The sequence below is a fragment of the Arachis ipaensis genome, chromosome B6 (genome assembly GCF_059453495.1).
Source record: "Arachis ipaensis isolate K30076 ecotype BB chromosome B6, ASM5945349v1, whole genome shotgun sequence".
NCBI lineage: Eukaryota > Viridiplantae > Streptophyta > Magnoliopsida > Fabales > Fabaceae > Arachis > Arachis ipaensis.
The window spans coordinates 17,552,570-17,572,427 of NC_142441.1; the positions used below are offsets into that span (position 1 = coordinate 17,552,570).

General features: G+C 34.8%; 1 protein-coding gene across 1 annotated transcript; it reads right to left on the reverse strand.

The window, feature by feature from the left end:
* Positions 1-8,533: 8,533 nt before the first annotated feature.
* LOC107645767 (linoleate 9S-lipoxygenase-like) lies at positions 8,534-17,947 on the reverse strand. The gene is made up of 11 exons (XM_088490472.1): positions 17,920-17,947; positions 16,928-17,188; positions 10,831-10,955; positions 10,661-10,684; positions 10,422-10,571; positions 9,940-10,100; positions 9,646-9,764; positions 9,242-9,562; positions 9,052-9,137; positions 8,860-8,967; positions 8,534-8,776 (listed from the first exon to the last, which is right to left on the reverse strand). The coding sequence occupies exons 1-11, from the start codon at positions 17,945-17,947 to the stop codon at positions 8,534-8,536; spliced, it is 1,626 nt and encodes a 541-aa protein (XP_088346598.1).
* Between the last annotated feature and the right edge of the window lie 1,911 nt (positions 17,948-19,858).

The window sequence follows — 19,858 nt, forward strand, 5'->3', positions numbered from 1 at the left end:
GCATACGAGCATGTCATTCTAATGTGGCATAACTAAATCGCTAAGCATATCAGCAGCAACTTTCATAACTATAGTATGGTAGCCATACGTGAAAGGTCATTATTCAATTAATAAAAGATCATTATTTTTTTAATGCATTTTTAATATATTCTAAAAGTGCATTAGCATATATACTCCTATTTTTTTAATGATTTGCCTAATATGCCTGTAAGAAGTAAATTACAATATTTGCTTGTTTAATACATAGTATTCTTTAATTTTTAATAGTAACACGAAACATAATTATCTTAGTTTAATAAAAAATTATATCTATGGTAGTAACTTCAAATGTATTTTTAACTAATATTCTATTGTTAATTTAAATAATTTACCTCGTTATAAATTAACACAAAAATGAATATATATTATATTTATTATCAATTATGATGATTATATTATTTTATAAACATTATTAAAATATAAAACGTTATATAAAAAATTCTGTATTATTTGTTTCTACACTCGGGGTGACTATAATTTTTTGGATTTTTATCAAGAATTCGAATCAAAGTTAAAAATAACAATTTCTTATTCTTGAGCGGATGTTCAATTTCACTATTCGCATGGATGTTCATTATAGTACTTTATAAGATGTTTAGTTTAACTATATCTGTGGATGGTTATTGTTCCTATAGTCCAGTATTAACAAATATGACTACTTTACTATACAGCTTTGATAACTCCGGGAATCTAAGCTGCAAGAAAACAAAGTCCCTTACATGGTAACATAACCAAAGTATCATTTTAATGTCAAGCCAAAAAAATTTCATCCTAGAATCATGTAATTCTAATGTGACATAAATAAATCCGTAGGCATATCGTCAGCAAGTAAAATAATCACAATAAGGTAGTTCAATTCACTGGAGCTAAGCCTAAGTAAGCAACTTCTTCCTCCCTTTGCGCATTGCCCCCTTCGGTAATCCTTCCGCACGTTCAATCAATGACCTCGTGCTAGGTGCAGTGTATGGTGAACTAACGTTCTTCTTCTTGTTCCGTGGTGCATTGTGCCGAACAGGTTTAACCATTTCCTCCAAAAATGAAATAAGCTGCTGAATCAATGCATTGTGTTGGCCACAAATAATGTCAAGCATCAACTCCATCCTGTATGAACTGAGTGAATCCTGAGAGAACATTTATCAGGCAATTTGATATTAAGAACCGTTACAGTGATATTCATACAACATGAATGATGACATCCGGGCAAATGTTTACTTAACAAACATCGTCCCATTCGTAAAGTTCACGATCTTCTGTCCACCTTTTCATTAGTTTAATAACGCACATGCCACAGTCAAAGCTACATGAAAACAAAATACTATTGCAATTAGGATGTCAAAAACCTGTAACGTGCTATGCCACATTAGTTAAAGAAAACTTAAAAATTCTCAAATTTGGGTTATAATTTCATCTCACTTGTTCGGTTGCATTGGGACCTTGGCGTAGGAACGAGCTGGGCCGTACGTACTGCGAACGAAGGCAGGAATAGCAATGCTTGCCATATCCACTGTACTGTTAAAAAGAGACTAGTAGAGATTGAACCTGTGAGATCACATGGTCGGCCTTCTTATCAAGTTCATTAGTGGTCCATTCAACAATCCAAGGCTCGGGCACACGACATGCATGCAACGGACCATGCTTTAGGCGGTGAAAGTACAAAACATATACACAAGTAACTTGAATATTAGGACTTAAACATAAAGCCATAGATCGTTTTTAAATTTACGTAATTTATTTGCAATACCAGCAACACGAACATGCACCCGCCGCATGTTTCCCGGTTCTCGTCTTGGAATTTCCTTATCGCATCCCGCAGCCACTTTAATATCTGATACGACCAATGAAATCTTCTTGGGTTAGAGACGTCCAATATCAGAGGGAGGTGCCATGGAGAAATAGTCTACTGGCTAGTTGGGTTAAGAAACATCTTCAATACAATCAAGATAAAGTATCTTCTAAATGTCATCCTCTGTTGCTCGGTCTCCATCGGATAGGAAAAGAGAAAGTCCCGCAACTGGGTTGTAGTTTTCTTCTGAAATTCTCTCTTTATTGCCAAATGCGATTCATTTTTTTCTGCAATACCGGTATTAGGTCACCTGCGCAAAATGAAACAGTTTACCACAATCAGTACGTGTCAACATGGGAAAAAGCATAACCCCGAACCGGGAGTTTTACATCTTACATAACTTACATTAACCTTGAGAAGGTATGCCGAATACATTGTCGATAAGTTCGGCGGTAATGCGAATGTCCCCGGCGTCGACCCTTATAGTGTTTGTCTCCACGTCATAGGCCCTAGCTAGTTGGAGCATGATGCTCTGCTTCACATGCCATTGTGGTACCCGGCGCAGGAAGCCAAATCCAATGGCCTCAATCTCTGCTAACTTAGCCTGCTCATTATGTCATTCCAAATGGGTAAATAAATTGTTAATGTAGCAGGATGAGCATTGCGTCTCAACTAGTTTCTGTTGAGCAAAACAAAAAAGGATCAGCATATTTTCATAAAAAATAACCAACTATGGTCATTTATTCATGTAATCAATGGGATACCTTTTTACCCATCTGAGTGTGTCGTCGGCTGGTTTAGGGATTGGTTTGGTCGAGCACCGTGATAATTCACACACGCAATATTCAGCCGGCAATCTGAGTCATAAAGTCTTACAAAAGAAGCTGGTAAGCTGCAGCCAAATAACGTAAATAATAGCATTATATTACATTGCAATTGATGTAAACTTAATCATTGGACGCTATATGGCACGACAATATCATACTTACGTATCTAGACAAATAAGAAAATATTGGACACAGATTATAGCATTTTTCATATAAAGAAAATCTTGGGTAGCAGAAGTATAGTAGAATACAAAACCCTGCTGACTTAGATGCTTGGGACAATCTTGTGCATAATTTAATGTGGTAAAATTCCACCAATCCAACAAAAAAATGGTAGTATTAGCTTTACTTTTATAAAAAAATTGTTTACTAATTAAGTTTGTTGAATAGTAATCACTTCAGTTCAGCCCAATTCAAGTTCATCACGCTTCTTTCATGTTCCCTACCATTTTAGTCTTAACATTCACATTAATGATGGGTTGATTCATCATCATCTACACATAGGTATAATATCTTCAGAGATTAGAGTAAAGTAGTTAACAAAATAACGCATAATCCTATTAGTCTTAAATTGACCTGGAATGAATAAAATATGTAGGTACATGTACTAGCATAAAGAAGCACTAGTTCTTCTGCATGAAATTAGAAAATTCCTATTAATAAATAGTGAGTTAGGCATCTATGCAAAATAGTTTATTTTATGTAAAAAATATCATCTTCTATAATGTAAAAACAAGGCCACAAATGGCCAAAGAAGCATATACGAATGGTTAAATAGCAGGTTCTCTTCCAACATATAATCATGATAATCAGTTGAATTATGGGTTAATATCTTGCTTTAATTAAAACAAATAACAGAAAATGAGTTCATTTAGGAAAATATTGGACACAAAGATTATAGCATGTTTCATACAAAGATCAAACCTCACAATTTTCCCTTTGTCACCATCTATAAATGAGATAAAAAGCTATAACAACAGCACACCACACACGTTGCACCTCAAGTGCATCAAACCTTTACTTAGATCCATACAGCATATAATACCTTGTTAGAGTGTCCTAAATGCAATTTTTTCGTCCGGGTTTAAAAATCTAACTGTCTAGGCCTGTTATGAAAATTACTTTAACTTTATTACAAACCAATAACAATAGTTTCAGCTAATTCTTTGGTTGCAATGGCAATAGGAACACATCAATAATTAGAAATTGACGACACTAGGAAAAAAATTGAAGAATAATCATCCAATATACTATTAAAGTAACCATCCAACATACTATTAAAGTAACCATCCAACAAATATCGACCCATTTTCAACAATGCTCAGCCTGTATACGCCACGTTGCATGCACATGGTCCACACGGAAAGGGACAAAAAAGATTTAAATTTGACTGCTATATAAAAGCGATCCCAAATATTTCGACCTTTTTCGCGCCAAAATTAAATCAACAAGCATATCAAGATTATAAACTAACTACACACTCCACCGTCTCTGCGATAATAAATGGAAACCACTAATTTTTCACCATGGGTCATCAGTGATTTAACCAACAAAATATATTTACTTTCAAACATGCAACAACGACTACCAATCCAAAAATGAACAACAAAATCCACTTACATTGGATGGTTATGATTCTTCTAAGGATGATGTTCTTTATGTTTCCAGTGAACGGTGTGTTGACGAGCAGGTGGGTGTTTTTTCCCGGGTCGGCTGCTCCGTTGATAGGAGAGGAAGCGCCCACGCAATGAGAACTCTGATGCTGCTCGATTCATGGTTGAGCGCTCCTTGGTTGCATTCCTGGTCGGCGGCGTCGCGCCCAGCGGCTCTGTTGCAGAGACGGCGAGATGTTCAGGACCAAGAGTGCGCCCTCCTTGATGCCAACGATGAGGATTAATGGGTTGATGGGTGCCCTACCTCGGTTACAAAAGGGTTTGGGGGTGTTCAAAGATTGGGGGGGTTTGGGTTATGCGCCGTTACTGGTGTGTGCAAAGATTGGGAGGGTTTGGGTGTGGGGGGGGGGGGGGGGGGAACGCCGAAACAAAAGGGTTGATTGATTTGGGGAAAAAGTGTAAATATGAGAAATTGGGTGGTATATTAAACTAAACAGCTATAATAGGATTAGGGTTATTAATTGGTTAATTCTTTCTATTAATATTAATTGGGCCTAATAAATAGCCCATTGTATATATTGTATACATATCTCATTGTCTCCCTAGCAGTGCTCTTTATATATTATTAAATACATATAATATATATTGATGAATAAATAATTATTGTGCATGCGATTGGCAACATTAATAAGTAATTGAGATATTATTGGGGATAGAGTTGTACTTGTACTGTAGCTCAAACTAGTACCAAAATTTAGTCTTTATTACAGACGAATTTTTGGTTACCGACGAAATTACCGACGGATTTTGTCCCTCTGTAAAAGCCTCGTCGGAAATTATTTACCGACAGATTTTTTTCCATTGGAAAATTACTGACGGATTTTTACCAGTTACCGATGGATTTTGTCTCTGTAAATTCTCTATCCATTTCCCTAAAACAATGAACTTTTCGACGGATTTTCTGTCTGTAATTACAGACGGACTTTTCGACAGATTTTTCGTCTGTAATTTGAACCTTGGAAAACTATCTCACACTTTGATTACAGACAGAAAATCCGTCTGTAAATCCGTTTGTAAAATAAAATATAATTTTTTAAAATTTTTTTGTTGCAAAATAAACTTGTTTTTTAGTATTAAAAACATAAAATAAAATAAAATAAAAATATGAAACATTTTTTATATAACCAAATATGCCATCATAAGGGATCAAAGTCTTATTATATAAATAACAATAGTATTAGAGACACAATCATATGATGCTGATCTAAATATCCAGCAGACATCATAGAATAGGTTATATATACAATGTTTACATATCCACTGACATCCTTCGCAACCTTTATGAGCTCCTCTTGAGCCTTGTACAGCGCCCAAGCCGCAGAAAGACGACCGGCATCTTTTCCTGAGTCCGAGTATCCTATCATAACTTCTTGCTTCCCATTGATTCAGTTTCTGTACCAATCAATAGAGAAAAGCCGCGCCACTGCAAGGACAAAAGTGACTCCATCAAGTGAAAATTTGTGATTCATTGAAGCATCTATTCATGGCTTTGCATTGAAGGAATAACCAAATGTTGTTGCTGCACCTGCAAATCCCAGCAGATTCCAACAATATTTCATTAGTCAAAAGGAAGAGATGTTTTTTACATTAAACCATAGAACAGAGGGGATAGGACACTTGGAAAAGTGAGTAAATGAGTTAAGAAGGGATAGAACAAAATAACTTAGAACAAATCCTAAAACAGGCTTATAAACCAAAGTGCGTATACAGAAAGTAATTTAATTATAAATAAAACGACCTCATTCAATTGAATCTTATTACTTTGAAGGGTAAAGTACTAAATTGGTCTCCTAGGTTTGGGCGTAATTCTGTTTTGGTCCTTAAGGTTTAAAGTGTTCTATTTGAATCCAAAAAAGTTTCATTTAGCATCAATTTAGTCCCACAGTGAGGTCAAAATTAAATAATTAAGAAAATGTCCTACATAACAACAGTACAAGAACAAAATCGATAATCTGGAGAACAAGTACAAGCTCCAGAGGCATAAAATCAACCATTGATACATCAATACATTTATTTATTATTTTTTTTATAATATAAATAAAATATTTTCTATAAAACTAAAGAAAATGATAAATAAATGTATTGATGCATCAATGGTTGATTTTGTGCCTCTGGAGCTTGTACTTGTTCTCCAGATTATCGATTTTGTTCTTGAATTATTGTTATGTAGGACATTTTGTTAATTATTTAATTTTGACCTCACTGTGGGACTAAATTGATGCTAAATGAAATATTTTTGGATTCAAATAGAATACTTTAAACCTTAAGGACCAAAACAGAATTACGCCCAAACCTAGGGGACCAATTTAGTACTTTACCCTACTTTGAATGAACCAGATAATCAAGCTTATATAATGAATCCATGACTCCACGCATATATGATACAAATTCCTGTAATCGTAATGCTCATTTTTCATTTCCATACTCCATTTTACTTTGTATTCCATCATAGTGCATTAGCACCTTGAAAGAGCTTAAAATAATTTCCATAAAAGCAGGTCTAGACTAAAATCACAAATTCCACAAAACAGGCTCTGCAAAACTTGGGTTTTCAATTTTACAGCGCAATAAAAAATAGAGTTATACATTGTACTATTGATACAAGTACAAATGGCATAGCTAATGTTAGTCTAAACTGAAATAAAATTGCTTAAGTCTTGTTTTCAACATCGCTTCTAAACATAACACTGATTCCTAAATAAACTATATCTATCTGTCTAAAGAAGTATACTTGAGCAAAATTTTGTGCTTTGTCCACACTTTGATCCTGACCAGCTTATGTATAAGAAAGTATTTTGGAAATGTAAACTAAGCCTAGAGGCGTCTCCACCTTAGTTTTCTAGTCAATTGGTCATCCTAAGGTTTAAAGAGGTTTGTGCTCAAGGAGGATTCCAATTGGAAGTAAAATCTAGGTTTCAATAATGTAAGTCCTGGGACCAGAATGGCTAGATGGTAGAAGAGTTTTTCTAGAAAACTGTAACATAACAAGAGGCATAATAGTAGTCATGAACCCTCTCTATTAAAATTTTAAACTCTTAAGTAAAAGGCACGTGAATGTTTATATATTGATTACTAACTCCTCCAATCCTCTTACCATTGCTTCAGAGCTCACAGAAGATAAGAATTAAAGGGTTAAAAATTGATTAAGTATGTCTTCAAGACTTGGGAGAGACAAGGAGGGCCAGCTTTACCTGGGAACTAATATAATTCAGTGAACCCTGATGAACAAGTTGCAAAATACATAAGCCAACAACACAGAGAAAGCATTGTTCTCCTCAAATCAAAAAATAGATTGAAGCACCGATTTGAATGCTCTGGCAGCAGTTGACGAAACACAAATCAAAAACCCAAACAGATGGAAACTTCGTTCACCCTGCATCACAAAATAAAAATATATATATATATATTAAAAGAGTAACATCGTATACATGTGAGAAAGAGGATAATTGCTTTGATTATTATAAGGTCCTATCAAATTTGATGATGTGTTATAGTGCCAATGTCAATGTCAGTGTCAGTGAGAGTAATTACCCAAAGTGACATAACTAATAACATGAAGTTGAAATGGCAATTGGCATAATGAATTAGCAACATAATATTACTTTTCTTAATGGGACTAATGGATAATAATAGAAGACTAAACTAAAACACAATTTAAAATGTGAATGATCAAATGAATAAATTAAGATGAGCACAAATTTTGAATAATTAAATATAGATAAGGACTAATATAATTAATACACGCAATTGTTTGAAAAGGCTGAGTTCATAACCATAAAAATAATAAAAAAGTTAAGACTGAAATAATGAGGAGAACTTTAAAGCTGTTGATGCTGGAAAACTGGTGCAATGGACTTGTTACATATCAAGCAAGCTGAATAGTCTTGCATTTTTAGGGTATCTTGTCTTTTTCCAAGTAATTGGCTTATCAAAACTTTTTAATTGGAATACTACTTTCCTAGCTAAAGAAACATATTGACTGATCTATCTTACCTAGCAATATATGTTAGAAAAATTAAAATGTAAACAAAAGCAGATGTATATTTTCAAGGACTGCAAGTGTAAAGAATTAAAACAGAATGTAGCTTTATCATGTGAAAAACTCATATAAAGGATTAGAAAAGTACAAACCGTGTCCCACCATAGTGCCGCGAGTGCCTAGCAACGATAGTCAAGTGAAGAACAGAAGCATGTAGCTAGATAGACATCACTCAAATATAACCTTCAACGCCTTCATATGCTGGTAGATAGACATCACTCACAGGACCATGCTCTTCTCCTTGAGGATGTGGCTTGCTTAACTCAATGGCTAGTGGCTTTAAAGTTCCATCATCTTTCAAGAAGAAAATTGTCCTTGTAGCATAGGCCTTTGTCTTGCTTGAATTTATTCTTCTCAAATATGGAATTAAATAGTCATGGTGATCTAGAATGAACAATTTCTTCTTCTCAACAGCCTGAGTTTCACCCAAATTAATTCATTAATTAATTGTTAGTTGTTCATCACTACCACATACTAAAAAAAAAAAAACAAAATTACCTGTTCTACAGTAAGCCCTCCTAAGTTAGGCTCTAAATGTTCTTTTTTCATTGTACTAGTATGATCACCATAGACTTTACTATCTAGCTTGCTACCTGGTGGAAACTCCTGCATACATGAAAATTAACCAAATCCAAGCTATAATTGAATGCAATTCCCTAAAAACTTATTACCACAAATTAATCGAATTACCTCAAGACTCTTAATGACATTAGGATTTACACCAGCAAGTGTTTCTCTAGAAAATTCTTCATCAGTCATCCATGCAGATTTATTCACTGTATATGTATCACATAATTTCAGTTTAAAATTATACACATTATTCGCCACATTAATATTGTTTAATGTATAAGATAATTGTAGCATATATATAAATATATACCTTGCATGACTTTGGGTGGTGGATATTTAAGGAATTGTTCACCATCTGTTCGTAGAATTTCCTTGAGTACTGGCAAAGGGGAAAACTTGCTGAGAAAGTTTGTAGGTAGTGTAATTCCACCAGTATAGAGTTTATCCACTTCATCAAAATCACCAAACTCAAGAGTTAAGATATTTGCATCAAATGCATCTGTGAGAACAGGCATCACATCTTGGGCTATAGATTTTAATCCATAAGTTAGAAAATCCGATGACTTCAAGTGACCAAATGCTTCGTCCCTTGGTAGGTAAACAAAATCGCTCCGTTTCTCACTCTTAGGATCTGTTTAATTAAGTTGAAAGAAAAATTAATTAGCACTAATAACACAAATTAAACATGTTATATATTTAGGTGAAATAATTGACCTTTGTTAGTAGGTGGCCTTCCTGTTCTTCCTCTACGAGAGTACGGTAAAGTAGATCCTCCAAGAACAGGGCGAGCATATTTTTCATTGCTATCTGGATTCCCCAAATCATTGTAAAAACTAGACATTTCAAATGAAATTAATAAACTAGACAATTATGGAAACCAATCAGAAGCATAAAAATCCAGATCAATGTCATCTTGTGAAAATTCTCAGATTTCACATACACAACAATTCATGAATCACACCTTAATAAACAGGAAGCATCAAAATCCCAATTCAATAGATAACCAACAGATAAGGATCATAGGTCGAATCTTTATGGAGACCAAGAGAGTCCACAGATAACCAATGGCATTGTAGAATCAATGGAGAGAAAAATAAAATATAATCAGATCCATAGAAAGCATCAACAATACCAGTAGGTGGATCTCTACTTATCTTTGAAGCTGCAACCTGAATATAAAGAGACTAATAGAAATTTATATCCATCATAATACAAACAATAGCTAGCTCCCTACAATTCTGCCATAACCTAAATTCTGTCTGACACAAGTATACCTAATTTCAATCCTATGTCATTCCTTAATCCCTTTGCTACCTAATTAACAGCCAATTGAGACATACATCCGCCAGTAACTTAATTCACAATAACCAGCTTGAATTACATTGTTAAATTTTTTCCCCCCAAGGGTTTATCCAGTTGGTTGATTTCCTAACAGAAATAATTTCCTGCTCTGCCAAAACTCAAGTCTATTAAACATAGCAAAAATGAACCTGAGAGAACAGCACAGAAGCTTCACCAAAATGCCATCGCAGAAGCTTCACCAAAGCTTTCTTGCCGCATAGAGCCTTCAACTGGTTCGCATTGCCGCTTTTTGCGTCCCTCAACGATAATACTGCTTTTCTCTGCATTTCAATTCCAACCTGGAGGGTGAAAAAAAAAACAAAAACAGAGATATGTTCAACTATACAAAATTGATAGCAATTAACCACTAATCAGCACTATTTCAAACCGAATTTGAGACCAGAGCAAGACACTGCACAATAACGCGTTTGGAATGAAAAATTAGCGAAAGAAACAAGGGATGGAGTTAGGGCTAACCTGGTTAGTGGAGTGCGAATAGATCAAAAGATTGAAGATCTATGCAACCCTATATATAAAGTGTTTGATTGAAGTTCCAACTTGAATCTCAAAGGAATCATAACGAAGGAAGAGTTCAACAACAAGAAGCCTTGAAACAAGCACAACAAAATCCTTCCCAGCACATTGCTTGTTGGAAACACTGGGATTTTTGGTTTCAGAAAACACTGGTGAATAATCAAAGAACTTGATGAGTTAATCCAAATTTAGGAAAAACAGGCAAACGCAGAGATTAAATCACAAAATCGGAAATGAAATCACAAAATCCAAGGCAAAGGCTAGCTTAATCCTAAATAAAAAACGGCGAGGAGCAGAGAATCAGAAACAACATATGGCGAGGGGGGAGGAACCCTTCGCGACGGCGATGCCACGAGCTCAACTCAGAACTTCGTGCGACGGCGAGAAGAGGAGGAACGATGAGAAGAGGGCCGAGTAAAGCTTTCCCAGATGACGAAGGCACCGACGGTCTGTCCCCGCCGGCGGCGACAGCACCTTCTACCGGAGGAGAAAAGTTCGAGGGATAAGGGCAAAGAGTTTGAACATCACCTTCTACAGCCACGTTCGAATGGAGTGTGAATGGGTGGTGATAAAATTAGGGTTACCTCAATATTTTCAATGGAAAATTTAAATTACACACGGATTTTCCATCTGTAATTATTTTTTCCGGAAAAAAATTAATTTTTTCGACGGAATTATCGACGGATTCTCTTTTCCGTGTGTAATTTATGCTAATCTATTTTTTTGTTTTTCGACAAAAAATCCCTCTGAAATTTCCTCTGTATTTCCGTGGGATAAAATCCGTCGGAAATATCCGTCTGTAATAACTAGTTTTCTAGTAGTGTAGGAAAAAATTTGAAGAATAATTATCCAATATACTATTAAAGTAACCATCCAACATACTATTAAAGTAACCATCCAACAAATATCGATCCATTTTCAACAATGGTCAGCCTGTATACGTCACGTTGCATGCACATAGTCCACACGGAAAGGGACAAAAAAATTTAAATTTGACTGCTATATAAAAGCAATCCCAAACATTTCCGACCTTTTCCGCGCCAAAATTAAATCAACAAGCATATCAAGATCATAAACTAACTACACACTCCACCATCTCTGCGATAATAAACGGCAACCACTGCTTTTTCACATGGGTCATCAGTGATTTAACCAACAAAATATATTTACTTTCAAACATGCAACAGCGACTACCAATCCAAAAATGAACAACAAAATCCACTTACATTGGATGGTTATGATTCTTCTAAGGATGATGTTCTTTGTGTTTCCGGTGAACGGTGTGTTGACGAGCAGGTAGGTGTTTTTTCCCGGGTCGGCTGCTCCGTTGATAGGAGAGGAAAGCGCCCACGCGATGAGAACTCTGATGCTGCTCGGTTCGTGGGTGAGCGCTCCTTGGTTGCGTTCCTGGTCGGCGGTGTCGCACCCAGCGGCTCTGTTGCAGAGACGGCGAGATATTCAGGACCAAGAGTGCGCCCTCCTTGATGCCAACGATGAGGATTAATGGGTTGATTGGTGCCCTTCCTCGGTTGCAAAAGGGTTTGGGGGTGTGCAAAGATTGGGAGGGTTTGGGTTATGCGCCGTTACTGGTGTGTGCAAAGATTGGAAGGGTTTGGGTGTTTGTGTGTGTTGGGGGGGGGGGGGGACGCCGAAACAAAAGGGTTGATTGATTTGGGAAAAAAGTGTAAATATGAGAAATTGGGTGGTATATTAAACTAAACAGCTATAATAGGATTATGGTTATTAATTGGTTAATTCTTTCTATTAATATTAATTGAGCCTAATAAATAGCCCATTGTATATATTGTATACATATCTCATTGTGCATGCGATTGGCAACATTAATAAGTAATTGAGATATTATTGGGAATAGAGTTGTACTTGTACTGCAGCTCAAACTAGTGCCAAAATTGCACGTCAACAATCAAAGGTAGTACAAGTTTTTTTTTCCAACACATGGTATTACTCAATCTGACATGCTAAAGATTAATTCGTTGTGGATCTGACTCTTATTTAAGAGTCTGACACTAATTAATGAGTTGCTGCATACACAAAGCAGAATTCAAATTTTCGATACTTACTTAAACAGATGAATAAACTGATTACTCGACAAATCCAAATTGGTTAAATACAGGACAAGTTGAAGTAGTCAAGTAGCTACCTATCCAAAATTAAGGCTCTCACTTGTATGTATACAAATATGTATATATAATTTTAATATGAGATAATAGAATTATAAAGTTACACAATTAGTTATATCTCTGGTATAAAAGTTTATATAAATGTAATTTAACCAATTAAATCGAACAAGTCTGTTTGGATTCAAGTTCAATCCGATCAAATTTAATTATTATAGTCATATATAGATAAATAGATAATAAATGAATTCGAGTAGCATAAATTATGATATTGCAATAATGACAAGAAGAACCTTCATTTTTGAAAATTAAAAGTTGCAATGGTTGTGGTGTATACAATTTTATTTTTGTTATTTTTCTAAAACTTTTAATCATTATCTGAAGAGTAATGATTCAGAAATTCAAAGTGAACTTCCCTTTTGTATATATATATATATATATATATATTTCCTTTTATTAGTATTTTAACCGTGCCATAAAGCACTTGCTAAAAATATAATTTATAAGCAATCACAAGAAACCTTTTTTGTCAGTTAAAAACGTTCTTAAGGCTATGAAAAAATATTTGATATATATATAAAACATAGTTTTCTTGATGGAAGCTACATTTTATTGGTGAGAAATTAACCATACTTGAGAGAGAGCCATTTTTGTTAATAATTCTTGGCTTCTTTCTTGGGTTATCAACAACCTTATTGATGGTAGAAGGTTGAGGTTTAATTCCATTGGCTCCTCATACTTTTCCTTTATATATATATAAATAGGTAGCTAGAGAGATGCTTCATTAATTTGCACCTAAAAGAAATACTATCCAAAATTATGCCATGAAAACATGGATTAATAATACAATTCTCCTAAATTTTAAAACATACACTATCCTAAAGTCTACAAATCCTTTTTCCCTCACATTTAATCATTTTCTCTGCTTCAACTTGCTACTATGATTGTATGAACAAGGACAAGTGCCTTAAAACTCATCTATTGGCTCATATTCCTCTTCAATAGTCTCCTTCAGAATAAGCAACCTCTGAAAAACTATTGGCTGGTCCAATTGCCTTGCTTCCCTAAAATCTGCTTCTTCCTTATTCAGATTATATATTTATATGCATCACATAATAAAGATTAGAGATCACAATAATTACAAAAGAAGATGCATTTCAAAGAGTTTTGATTTCTATGCATTGTTATTTGATTGAATAAGTAGGAAATCCACTCACGTGTATAGAGCATCGGGGATCTTGACTTCATGTTTAGCAGATGCTTAAGTAGCTTGATTTCTTTTGCTTCATTGTGGTAGATTCTTTTGCTTTAGCCCAAGCACCATTGATCAACAATATCAACGAAGAATCAAGGTCCTTTGCCTTCGTAAGGCTTTTGATCTTCTCACAAGCTACATCAATAGAAGGAGAATCAAGGATCTCGAATATCATCAAACTTAGCAAGTGCCTCTTCGATAATATTTTTGGTTTATCAATACAATTAATATTATGGAGAGAGGTCAATTTCTGCAATATTAAATTATTAATTATTGTTTTTGTCATACAATATTATCAGATGACAGAGATTAATAGTGGAATATATGTCAATAAATCCATTGGAAACATCAAATTCGATTTGTTGGGTACAGGCCTGCCAACTAGATCCCAATTGTTTATGATTATGAAACAATAACTACTAATAAAAGCTTTAATCTCGCTAAATTTATTTACATAGTTTACTATACACATTATTTTAATAATAGTATTTTTCTAACCTAATTAATTAATTAATAATAATTATATTTTTATACGAATGTTAAAAATACTTGGTGGATGAATAGTATAAAAACTTTGGTTTCAATATTGATATGGTCGTTACACCTACAAAACTCGGCAAAACATGTTACACTTCGGCCATAACTCGGCGATATACGTTATAAATACCACCTTCATGAGTAATAATTCGGCAAAACTGACATTATGGATCCAAACAAACGAGTAAAAGACAACATAATGACCATATACGTTATCAATCCTTGCTAAGATAGATGTTAAGGAAAAAATCGTTAATGACAGAAAACTGATCATATAAAAACAAAATAAAAGTATCTTTTTCATAGACTTCTTACTTGAATTTTATACTGATTTAAGCATTGGAGTGCCTTTGCAGATACACTCCCCCTCTCTTCCTCTTTATTGTCCACGCTTTTGCAAGTTGAAAGGAAAAGCTCGGAAGTGACGAGCTAGCAGTGCAGCCTCCCGAGGAGATAGCTCGGCTGACGTTTCATACGAGTAGCCGACCTACTCTACAGGCAAGAACAAATATAATACACAATAGAAAAAACTTCGTTATGTTATACCTAATAAAAGGCTAATTTAACAAGAGATTCCAGCATTAATTTATATATATATATATATATATATATATATATGTTGCCATGGATTGATGAGGTTTTTGAGGATAAAATCGAAGTATATTATCGTTGAAATTATTGATTAAACATGGGTCCTTTTTAATTTCTTCTATCTATCTCCGTTGTCGAAGATCACAGTCAATAACCATTATTTGTGAATTACGATATCACTTCTTTCAATTGGCTAAAGATCATTTTCAAAATACATTTTCTTTCAGGAACAATAATGAAGCAGCGATGAGACTACGCAAAATGTTTTCTATATGTTATTTTAATTTTATTAGTACCATGACTTGGCTGGGCTCTTGTGTCATTTATAAAACTCCTGTTTTCGTTCTCAGCAGGAACCTTAGTTGTGTAGTTGACCTTTTTTTGCAAATTTTGGTGCTTTTTTAACTACCAATCATCAGTTAATAAAAAAGTAATGTTAAGTAATTAATTATTTTCAGTTAATATTAACTATTTTTTTTAAATTATTTAATTTATATTAAATTTTAGATTTTAAATCATAAATTCTTAACTTTAAATTTTAAATTATAAAGATAAATTTTAAAAGTGGCTAATGTTAGCTAACTAAAAATTAATTTTTTATACTTTTTATTAATAAAAATGTTTAAACATTGTTATTCTCTTTTAGCCAACAAAAGAGAGAAAAGATAGAGGAAAAAAATTGATAGAAAAAATGTTAATTCTCTTTTTTTCTTATTTATATATTTAATTTTTTTAATCGAAATTAAGTGACTTATTACAATGAGAATAAAGATAGAGGTTATTTAGTTTGACCCTTACAAAATGAAGGGGAAAATCTCTCTTAGTAAATGGAGTGATAGTGAAGTCATTTTATTGTTAAAAATATAATTGTTTATTATCTGTCTTTTAATCTTAAAGAAAAGTAATTTCGTAACACTTATAATTTATACGTATATGTTAAACTCTCGTTAATATATATATATATATATATATATATATATGTGTGTGTGGGGGGTAAAAACTCACAGTTTTCTTTATGTGAAATTAATAGATAAAATTGTTAGATGATAATTTAGTTAAACTTATTAAACCATCTAACGATTTTCACACACACACTATCAATTTCATATGAAGACAACTACTGCATGTGATTTTTTACACACAATATAAAACTCGAGAAATTAGAAAATAGAATTTTATAGTTTAAAGGAGTAGAGAAAAGTAAGGGATAAGTATTGTTTTGGTTCCTAACGTTGAGGGTCAGAATCGAAACCGTCCCATCGTAATTTTGGATTTAAAATCATCCTTAAATTTTTTTCGTATTAAAATCGTCCTTTTTAATAAAATTTTTTATTTTATTACTAAACTACCCTTCTTTTAATAAAAAATATAAAATAAAAAAAATAAAAAAAAGAACGCAATTTGGAGAGGGGGGAGAGGAAACGCGTTTTTGTTTGTGGGGGGGGGGGCTAGGGATGGGGGAAAGGAAACGGGAAGGAGGGAGGGAAGGAGGCCACCGCCGATCTACCCAGCCCACGGTGGTCCTACTTCGGCCTCTGCATCTGCCGCCGCCGTGGAGTGCGTCGCCGGGAAGGGGAGCTCGAGCTGCCGATCTACCCACCGTTCATGCATGCTCCTGCCACCGCCGATCTACCCAGCCGCTGCTCCTCGCCGCCTCGCCGCTGCTCCTCGCCGCTTCTGCTTCTTGCTTCGATCTCTGTTTCTGCTTTTTCTACTTTTGCATCTTCTGCATCTTCTGCTTCATCTTCTACTTTCTGCTTCTGCTTGAGTGCTTTTGCTTCTGCATCGTCTGCTTTTGCATCTTCTGCTTCATCTTCTACTTTCTGCTTCTGCTTCTGCTTGAGTGCTTCTGCCTCTACTTCTAATTTAATTTTAATTTGTTATTTACTGATTTTATCATTGTTGTATGTTGATTTGTTGAATCTGGATTGGAATAATGGATTTGTTCATCATAATCCCTAATTTTTATTGTTGGTTTTGTTCTTGTTTTGATTTCTGAATTGCTGTTACTTTTTTTCTGTTTTTGGATTCATTGTTGATTTGTTTTTGGATTTCTTGAATTTCTGATTTTGAGTTGTGTGTTTTTTTTTTTGTGTTGAATCTGTATTTTTAATTTGTTAATGGAAGAAGAATTTGTTCTTCTGGAAGAAGAAGAATTTATTTTTGGATTTCTTGAATTTCTGATTTTGAGTTTTGTGTTCTTTTTTTTTGTTGAATCTGTATTTTTAATTTGTTAATGGAAGAAGAATTTGTTCTTCTGGAAGAAGAACCAGAAGAAGAAGAAGAAGAACAAGAAGAATGAAATGGTGAAAAAAGGGTATTTTTGTCATTTAAAAAAAATTATTAAAAAGGACAATTTAAAAAAAATGTAACATTAAGGACGATTTTAAATCAAAAATTACATCAGGGACAGTTTTGATTCTGACCTTCAACGTTAGGAACCAAAACAATACTTACCCCGAAAATTAAAATAGGAATTTTGCCACCAATTTTAAAGAAATCGGCCCAAAATTGAGCCAAACAGACCGAACCAAACAAACCGAACTCAAAATGGACCCAAGGCCCAATTCAACCCAACCATTTAATCAAAACCCAGCTTCCCTTCCTCCTCCCTCTTCATTTCACGCTGGGAAACATTTTGGAGAAGGGAAGGAGAACTTAAAACCCTTGCTCTTGAATTTCAATCCAACGTAATTTTTTATCCGGAGTTCCGATTGACGAGCCGTCAGCGGCTACGTGTTTGTCTCGGAATTCTCTACAAAATTCAGTAACTAATTTGGACCAAATTGTCTCCATGAACTTGATCGGTCTTGCATCAATTCTCTGTGGGTAAGGTATATATATATATATATTGGAGCTTCAATTATGAGCTTTGGAACTTGGTGGAGGTTGGGTGATGTTGCCTTGATGATTTTGGACCTCTTGGGGTTGTGTTCGGTGCATTAGTGGGTTGCCTTGGGTAATACGTGAAAATCGGTCAAGGTATGGTTTAGGTTTCTCGTATTTAATATATAATATTTTGTAAAAACTTAGGCTAGTGACCCTAAGATAGGAAATGAAAATTGGTGTTATGTTGGTTGAGAATGATTATTATGTATATGATTAGTGAGTTGTGGAGGTTGAGATGGGAGCTTGTATATGTAATGTGTGTAATTTGATATGAGTATGATGGTTTGATGATGATTGGTGTGAGTAATAAAGCTAGAATGCTATATAATGATTTTGTTGGTTAATTGAGGAATTGTGTATGAGATTATGTAAAATTGAAGTATGGTTGATTCTAGTAGGATCTGGGGATTACAATGCTAGTAGTCTTTCTCCGTCTTCGTCGATAATCTGCCAGAAGATATATCAAGAAGAGAACTGTTTCATATGTTCAAATGGACAGAGAGAATCATCAACATATATCTGTCACGAAAGAATAAAAATGGACAGATATATCTGTTTGCCTTCATACGGTACACCACAAAGGGAGGAGTTTTGAAGGCTATTGCAGACATGAACAACATGGTGTTGAGAGGCAGAAAGTTGTTTGTTGGAGAAGCGAAGTATAGAAGGGAAGCTGCGTTACAAAATATGACAGACAAACGAATGAAAGTGACCACCAGACATGATGCTGGAGGCCACAATACACTGGAGCAGAGGGTGGGAGCGGCTGAAGAGAAAATGGTGAGGCATATATCAGATGCACCCGTCAAAGGCCAAAGTAGCAATGGATGGACAAAGAAGCTAGAAGTGTCGATAGCAAATGAGAATGTCACATGGCTACAGAGAAGTATTGTAGGCGGCACGAAGACGGCGATTGATTTTAATTCACTACAACAAAAGATCCACAGGGACTGGCCAGGTGTGACACAGGTAAGGGAGTTGGGGGCATATAAAGCAATGATAACGTTTAATACAGTGCGTAGTGCCGAAGAAGCTTACACATTTAGAATGAACGAACTATTAAAATTGTTTTATATGATCTGGAGATGGGATGAGACTGAGAAAAGTGAGTCTAGAAGGGTTTGACTAGAATGTTATGGAGTCCCAGTACATGCATGATCAAGGAACACCTTTCACAGAATAGGAGAGCAATGGGGCGAAGTGGTGGAATGCGATAAACTGACGGAATTGTGTAATTCGTTCAGTGTGGGTAGAGTTCTCATCAATACATGCACCTTTGATATGATCAACGAATGGATCCACGTTACAATAGGGACAAGTGAATTCGACGTCCTTGTAAGAGAAGTGGATGGAGAGGTGTATCGGGAGGAGTGCTTTCGGAAAAAAAAGGAGGAGGCAGGAGTAAGGCACATGATAAACGGAAAAGCGACGCAGCGGGAACCAATGGCGGTTGGATGGGATCCGGCGGTAGTACAGATGAAGGTGGACCATAGGAACGACGAACCGGGGAGGGGAGTTTCGTAAATTCAAGTCTCATTTTAAACGAGTGGCATCACAAAAATTCAAATCCATCATACGAAAACGGTAATCATGCGGCATTAAAGGGTTGGGCGGATTCAAAGGGATCGCATGAAATCAATGA

Coding starts and splice junctions, on each gene's coding strand:
- LOC107645767 (XM_088490472.1), bottom strand. CDS start 17,947: ATGAAGAGGGAGGAGGAAGGGAAGCTGG. Junction 10,101..10,421: donor CTTCTGTGCTGTTCTCTCAG/GTTCATTTTTGC, acceptor CTTTATATTCAG/GTTGCAGCTTCAAAGATAAG. Junction 9,138..9,241: donor ACCACCCAAAGTCATGCAAG/GTATATATTTAT, acceptor ATACATATACAG/TGAATAAATCTGCATGGATG.